Here is an 8,593-nt window from a genome sequence, read left to right on the forward strand (position 1 = left end):
GTTACTCAAGTCTGAGTTCTATCGAGTCTATCTATACCTCCCACTAATTATATCTTAATAAAAGCAAAACCAGTAAATAAAAATCCAGATTTGTAAATAAAGACAGGGATTCTTTCTCTTAAATTAAATATTCCTCACTTTAGAAAAAGACTGGGTGGCTTAGTCAGTTAAACATCTGACTTCAGCTCAGGTCATGATCTCACAGTCTGTGGGTTTGAGTCCTGCATGGAGCTCTGTGCTGACAGCTCAGAGCCTGGAGCCTGCTTCTGATTCTGTCTCCCTCGCTCTCTGCCCCTCCCCCACTCGCGCTCTGTCTAGGTCTCTCAAAAATAAGTATTAAAAGAAAATTTAGAAAAAGACTGCATGGGATTTCATTACATGATGAACTTTGACAGTACAATTTAAATACCTTAACAATGGCATGGCAATCTGAAAAGCAAATATTAGGAGTCCTTTCCAAAGCAAATAATCACTGTCTTAATCAAAATCACCAAATATTAAGAACTGCTTCAGAATTTACAGATCTAGCAGTGATTCTCAAACTGGGCTGAAAATTAAGAATCACTTGCATAGCATCTTTAAAAAAAAAAAAAATCTAGGCTTCACACGAGTTCTTCTGTATCACAATCTCTGGGGTATGACCTCCAAATCTTTATTTTTATAAAGCTCCCAGGGGCTTCTGATGAGTAACTAGTGTTCAGAAGGACTGTTCTCCTAACCCCAACATTTTACAAGTAAATAAATTGAGGACCGAAAGGGTACGATCCGCCTAAAACATACAACTTGTTATTAGCACAATAGGTTGGAAAAAACAATTTCCTAACTCCACATTTAGTGCTTTTAATACCAACTCAAACTTTGTGTGTGTGTGTGTGTGTGTGTGTGTGTGTGTGTGTAAAACTGTACTTTTTTCTTCACTACTGATTAGGCCCTGCTGATTACTATCCTTGAGCAACTTATTCGCTCATCTGCAAACTGGGATTAATAACAGAGCCCATCTTTTAAGAGTTGCTATGAGGATTAAATAGTATAATATTCATTAGATAATGCAAACAGAGTGCCTCGCATATATCAAGTGTTCATTAGATAGGTTACACAGCCCACTAAAAAAGCATGCCTTTTTTAGCTGGAGAGGATTTATGGAACCACTATAATTACAAAATGAGCAGAAAACTCATGTTTAGCTTTGGAAGCCCAAAAGGATTTTAAACTCAGGGTAAGGTGATGATCGAGAGCGTGCCTCGTTCTCGCACACCATTGTTTCTCATAAGATGCCCTAGAATCATCTAGTGAATCAGTTTCTACATGACAACCAATAATTTGTATTTTTTTTAAGCTCCTCCCTACCTCCCCCTTACAACCAGGTGCTTCTCAGGCAAACCATGGTTTAATAACCTTTAGTATACACAATCCTTGGCCACAGCAAATGGCCTCTCGAATCCCAGCAAAACTATCCGGCTCTTTAACCGGAAGAGCAGCGTCACCACACCCTGATGCAAACAACAGCTGGGGACGGCTGTGCAGAGGAATCCTGATCGCTAGGGACGGCCTCGACCCTCTCATCTCCCAAGAAACTTGGAAAATTACGAAAGTGCTGTCCCATAATCCCCGTGGGTAGCCTGTGCTGCCTAGGTGGCCAGGAAGACATGAAGTTAACTCAACAGCCTCCTTCCCAAAGGTAGGCGCCAGAGAAGAGCGACCCTGGCTGGCTGAACAGGCCGACCGGCGCCAGAAAGGTTAACGACCCTCTTGCCCCGTTCCTAGCGATGGCCAAGAGCCTCCACCACGCCTCAGGGCAGCTGCCGGAAGTGCGCCACTCCGGCCTGCTGAGGATGCCGGGAGTTGTAGTTAACTGGCTACTTCTCTTGCGTCCCAATTCACCTTCTTCTCAAACAAGCAAATACCTTGAAACAGTTAAAGAAAGGCTCTTTATAAGAAACAAATCCAATCCTTCCTTTTCCAGCTGGCAAAGGAAACGGTCAGCGCTCATCCGTAATATCGGACTACAAGTCCCAGCATGCTCTGTAAGGCGGCCAGCGCGCCCGGCCACCGTCGTAGGTGTGGGCTGCTTGAATGGAACGTCGGGCGTAACGCAAAGCCTTACACCGTCCGCGCGGCCGGTACCTGCTCCTCTGGCGTGAGTGCGGCGCGTGGGTCGTGCGCGTGCGTGCTCGCCGGAGGCGCGGGGCGGGTGCGCCGGGCCGTTGCGGGCGCGAGGCTGCTGAGGTTGGCGGCAGCGGTGCCGCGCGCCCGTAAGACCGGTAGTTGCGGGGCCCCTCGCTTCGCCCCGGGCTGCTGGCAGCCGTGGCGGCCACCGGAGACCGCAAGGGGCGGAGGAAAGCAGGGGGCGGCGGGGGCCAGCCTCGACACGCAGAGGATCAGCCGAGCATGCCCCGAGACAACATGGCCTCCCTGATCCAACGGATCGCCCGCCAGGCGTGTCTCACCTTCCGGGGCAGCGGGGGCTGCCGCAGCGCTTCCGATCACGGCGCGGCGCCGGGCTCCGAGGCCCCTATGCCTCAGGGCTTCCCGGAGAACCTGAGCAAGCTGAAGAACCTGCTGACCCAAGTCCGCGCGGAGGACCTGAACATCGCCCCGCGCAAGGCCACGGTGCAGCCGTTGCCGCCCAACCTACCACCGGTCACCTATATGCACATCTACGAAACCGACGGCTTCAGCCTCGGCGTGTTCCTGCTCAAGAGCGGCACGTCCATTCCGCTTCATGACCACCCGGGCATGCACGGCATGCTCAAGGTGCTCTACGGCACCGTGCGCATCAGCTGCATGGACAAGCTGGAGGCGGGCGGCGGGCAGCGGCCACGGGCCCCGCCGCCAGAGCAGCAGTTCGAGCCGCCGCTGAAAGCCCGGGAGCGGGACGCCGTGCGGCTGGGCGTGCTGCGCTCGAGGGCCGAGTACACCGAGGCCAGCGGCCCCTGCGTCCTCACCCCACACCAGGACAACCTGCACCAGATCGACGCTGTGGACGGGCCCGCCGCCTTCCTGGACATTCTGGCCCCGCCCTATGACCCGGACGATGGCCGGGACTGCCACTATTACCGGGTGCTGGAGCCTGTCAGGGACAAGGAGCTCTCCGGCTCGGCCTGCGACCTGCCCCGAGAGGTGTGGCTCCTGGAGACCCCTCAAGCCGATGACTTCTGGTGCGAGGGGGAGCCCTATCCAGGTCCCAAGGTCTTCCCTTGAAGCCGCCAGCGCCCGGTTGCCGTGGGGCGAAGACGTGCCCTGTTCACACCTGGGCCTGGCTACCCGCGACCCACCATAAGGGCTCTCTCCCTACCCGCAGGCCTGGGCTTTGGATCTACTGGAATGGGCTGTAGCTGCTTTCTCCGGAGCCGTGGGAAGCACTGGCGACTGGAGTGCAGCCGCGGGGTCGGGTTAAGGGGCGGGGAAGGCTAGTAGACTAGGTTGTTTCCTGGCTCTGTCACTGCCATTGGGGTTTTGGTTTGGGGGAAAGGGGGGCAGGGGACTATCTGAAGCGCTTCCATCCTAAAGCCATAATGAAAATAGTCTTTTCTCTGTTCTTTATACTATACAAAATACACTAAAAGCCCCCACACCCCCTACCCCGGGTAAATAGGATTTGTTTTCCACCTATGTCCCTTTTACTCCTTATTGTTATAATTCTAATTTATTGATTGCATGACCCAGTGGTTTGAATTGTTTTTAGTTCAAGTCACTGGTAAAAACTAGGTTTAACAAGATGAGCTACTATGTAAAGTGAAAATTAGATCATTTTTCCAGAGTTGGAGTATCACCCCCAAAGCATAACTATGCATGTAGAGGACAAGATTTGTTTTCTTTCCTCCTCTTGCCCGGTAGCCACATCTGGTTTACTCTGGCAGCATCTACCAAGAAATCCAGCGCCTGCATATCTCAGTGACAGATGATCACTTAGAGCTTATTGTCCCCTTGAGTCTCCAGATCTGGGAGTTAAGCAGATTTCTTGTTGCAGATTCACCTTTAATGCAAAAACTATATTACCTTCAAATGACTTTTCATTTTGGGGGGAGGGTCTTCGTGAGCTTTAAGAGGTGATAGGTTAATTCTGGGTTTTCTAACCAGAAGATTCAAAGGAGCTGAATCGCCATGCTTCCAAACAACTGAATGTAAAACACTTCTAGCCAGTTGTTGAATTCCATGCCCCTGTTTACTTCCAGTATTTTCCTGCAAAAATAGAGAAAAATGTTGATGACTGTTTCAAATTTTCAGGAGCTCAAATGTTCCAGAAGGCTGCTGGTTCCAGCTGTGTGGTTTTGATGGCAGTGTTCTCCCAACAGTAGTGAGCCAGAGCTTGCCTCATCTGGTGTGGTTTCTATAGGAAGAGAGAAGGCACACATGATCAAGGCTACAGAATAGAGAATTACCTATACTGCTGGCCATTTTAGGGCACCAGAACGAGGGACAAAACACTAACCAACCTCTTAAACAGTTGTGCTATCTGTAACTAGTTTTATTTTTGTCCTTTCGGTAAGCTCAGCAACTTTACCTTGTTTACAAATGTATTTACACCATTTGCTTCAGGCTATGGAGCACTATTGTTTCCCTCTTTTTACTATTTATAGGATTCCTTTTTCACAACACTTTTAATAAAAACAAACTGTAGAAATAAACACATTAAAATCTGCCCAGCTGTTGTCTAAGCCCTCTTGATTGACTTGCCCAAATGGCAATCGAGTTCTAAGGTCTGTATGTAATAAAGGGAGACTTGCTATTGGTGGAAAGTGTTGACACTGGAGAGACAGTATGTGCCTTTGCCTCTTTATGCATACTGGGTTACTGTGGCCCAGAGTGAAGGAATATTTGTTCCCAATTTTTTAAATAGATTAAGAAAGCAAATTCTTGATTTTTTTTTTTTAAACAAAAAAGACGCTTATTCCATGTGAAATGCCACCCTTGTAAAACCTGAAACAGGCATAATGCCAAGCCTTTCCTCCAAGGTTGCTAACGTTTTATGGTGGCTTCACATGATGCTATAGTTTAATATGCCTTGGGGCAGTTTGAAGCAGTTCATAATGCCATTCAATTTAAAACTAAATCCTAGATATGCAAATGATGATTTTCTTAGAAAAATGTTCACAAAATGGTTTTTTTAATAGCACAGTAATGAATGTGGTTATCAATCACATGCCTACCCATTCTGAATTATAGCAAAAAGTTGATGAATTTATAAAATTATTGACAGTGATGTATATGCTATAATACACCCTAGAATGCATTAAAACTACAAAAACATTCTAGCAATAGAACAGTAAGCAAGAAGGAATTGTTTTTCCAAACTTTATTGTGAAAAGTTTTAAAGTTCTCAAGTGCAAACAAGGTGAATGAAAAAAAACTAAGGTGCTTTTCAAAAGAACTGAAATTGTTGCAGGCCAAAATAGCAATATGGTATCTCTCTAATTTAGTTCAGTAAGGACAGTGAAACTTGTGGTTCACTAATATATTGAGTAAATTAATGGTGAAAACAGAACTTGTTTTAGCCACTAAGAAGAATATTCTTACTACAAAGACAAAATGTCGTGCAGCAAAACCTGGCACCTCTGCGCTTAAACTGTTCGTCATGACTGACTTCATGTGCTGCTATTGCGTTCCATATATTACTGCAATATAGACTATTTTAGTAACGACTGAGGAGAAAAGTCGTCTTCCCCTACACAGACTGATGAGCACAATGATACTGATCACTTTCCTGTTGAATAACAAACGCAATAATTGCCTCCCCCCGGGTGAGAAGTCTGTCTCAATACTTCCAAAGCGTTTTAGTTCCCTAATATATCAAAAGCCAGTTTTATTAATGGTGTGTATTGTGTACCTACCTACTACTCTATGAGAATTGATTTTTTTTACTAAGCCTGATTCACGTGGATTGAGGTTACACTAACTGTTGTTTGTTAATGAAAATCATGGGCCCATTTTTAAAGTACTAGTTGTCAACTGGAGTGGGTTCTCTGAACTTTCAAGGCTAATAGCCGTTAAATTCTTCCAGAGTCCACACCTTTTATTTCTCCTTTTTCATTGTCCCCTTGTAGATGCCTCTGCCTTGGCATCTCAGGTAGACTGTTACTGATTCCAAATGACTTTGTATCTTGTGCACTAGCTAGCTCTACTGCTCAACGTAGAAGCAATATGTCTTTAATTCAGGGTTCAGCCCGTTACTATTCAACTCTAACCTGAGGGTAGTGCCACTCCTGTAACCCTCTTCATCTGAATTCTGAGAGCCAGGTTACAAACAGAAACCAACCACTGATTATTTCAGTGTAATGAAGCATCTACTGTCAAGGCAATCCTTTGTTAAGCCCCCTACATACTGAATCTTAAGATCCAGAAATTAAAATCAGTGTACTTATGGAAAATAAAAGCATGTTTGAAATTGTTAAAGAGGTAAATCTTATTTGATTATTGCAAAATGAAAAATACTATGATGTCCAATTACTATTAAACATTCATTCTAGAAGATTATGTTGTACTGAAAACTGGTGGCTTTCTGCAGATTCCAAAGTCCAAGTAGTAGAAACTTACATAGTCCATTTCCTTGTGAGCTTTTTGAAACAATCTGATTGAAAACACATCTGAAATTAATGTGGAATCATGTTATTTTGCTACAACAGAAAATAGTTCTCCTTTATGTTTAACCTAAAGAAAATACCTTAGGTACTTGATGCTGACCATTCTATACACACACACACACACACACACACACACACACACACACACACACACATATATCAGGGACAGTTAAAATATCACTACAGCCATTTTCAATATATACCAAACAATTTGGCTTAATTTCATTAGCAATTGATACTTAAATACACTCATTTATGAATAATTGAAAACCTTGTTTAGTTTAATAGACCTACTTATTCTCCAGAAGTTTATTTTTAAACAGGTTTACTATCAGAAATACTGTTCAATAAGGCATACTGAATATAAGAAGGATCAGACTTAGCTTTATATACTTTATTTCTTAAGCAAAGTAAAAAATGAAACACCTGGATGAAAGTACCCTGAATGTTGCAAGCTGAGAGTGAAATCTGGTGAAAGATTGACCTAACATGTTAAAATCAAGAAGTAAAAGCCACCAAGTTGTCTCTGAAAAAACACCCAAGATATGTTCCTCATGGTATGTTGTCTCTTCACCAAGCCCATCTCAAGGTGAAAGTGATTATGTAACCAATTTGACTATCATCAAAATACATTTAACATTAACTTATTCTTTTAAAAAGGACTTCTTAAAAAGCTTTTTTAGTCCCGCTTTGTGAACAATTGTTTACATTATCTTGATTGAAGGTGTTCTGAAATTTAAGTTGGCAGGACAAATTACTGTATTTTAATATTATGAAATTTTGCTAGGAGGAGAGTATTCATTAAAACACATAATTACCAAAATGTGGCATTGTTGTATACATGTTTTAACAAAATTAGCCAAGCAAGGATGATAATAAGCTGACAAACTACGAAATATGAATCTAATGGAATAACATCAGTCACTAGAACAATCTGGCACTGGGGTTTAGAAAATTTCTATTTAGTAGTTACTGAAAGAGGTATTCTGCATCTTTGAAATACAGAAAGAGAGGAAATAAAAGGATTAATTACCTCCACAAGTTAGATCTAAAAATTCCAGCCCTCTGAAGAGCAAAAAGTTTTGAGGAGTAGTTACTTGCTGTCTGCTGTTCTAAAATACAGGCCAATTACCGACCACATATGAAGGAGGCTGACAGTGGCAAAGGACAGATGACAGTTTTCAGATGATACAGCTGAACAGTTTCTGCTCCAACATGTTATACTTATGTGAGGATCCAGAAGCAATGGGTGAACTTCAATGATATTGAGGCCCAATTCTTCACAGAGGCCCAACCCATTTGCTTTGTATGACAGGTAGATAACTCTTTCTTGGTGAAATTTATATTTTAAAATTGCTACAAAAGACTCACAGTAAAATGAACCCTATAGAGTATTCTTTTGCAAACTATTATCAAGTAAAATGGAGAACCATATTTGCCTATTTGATTCAGAATGTCTTTCTTTGAGATTTTATTAAGCTGGTGTGCAACTATTTTATCTAATGAGCCGGGTATTTTGATAGTCTCTAGGCCCACCAAACATATGGCAGGTTAGTGATCCTTCCAAATAGGGGCAACCAGGGAGAGAAGACTAGAGAGAAATGAGTCCTGGGGTAATTCCTTTGGCAAACCATGAATGCTGTTTTCAGCAGTGTCTGAGTGCATTTTTGATCTGAAGAGGCGATAGCATTTTTCAAAAAGTTTTCTGTGGTCATGAGACTAATCCTGGAACCTAAAAGTCATTTCCAGCTTGACCACGCCACCACACTTTCCACAAAGCCACATCTCGTCTGAGTTCCTGGCCTTGGTCAGAGTTCTGAAAGCAGCCACAAATGTGTAGTCTCCGAGTGGGCACTTGTTTGTAAGTATTTATTTTCCGGAGCCCACTCAGGAGTCGAGAGAAGCTATAGGCTGTTAGAGAGGACGGAACAATGAGTCAAAACAACGCCTCCCCACTTTTACACTAATGCATGGGGGAAATCCCCGGAACGCTAGCATTTGATTATGAATGG

At 43.7% G+C, this 8,593-nt stretch overlaps 1 protein-coding gene across 1 annotated transcript; it reads left to right on the forward strand.

The window, feature by feature from the left end:
- Window positions 1-2,279: 2,279 nt before the first annotated feature.
- Window positions 2,280-4,642, forward strand: ADO (2-aminoethanethiol dioxygenase). Its single transcript, XM_049645109.1, has one exon. The coding sequence runs from the start codon at window positions 2,389-2,391 to the stop codon at window positions 3,199-3,201; it is 813 nt and encodes a 270-aa protein (XP_049501066.1). The 5' UTR covers window positions 2,280-2,388; the 3' UTR covers window positions 3,202-4,642.
- The last annotated feature ends 3,951 nt before the right edge of the window (window positions 4,643-8,593 follow it).

This window comes from Panthera uncia, chromosome D2, assembly GCF_023721935.1.
Source record: "Panthera uncia isolate 11264 chromosome D2, Puncia_PCG_1.0, whole genome shotgun sequence".
Classification (NCBI taxonomy): domain Eukaryota; kingdom Metazoa; phylum Chordata; class Mammalia; order Carnivora; family Felidae; genus Panthera; species Panthera uncia.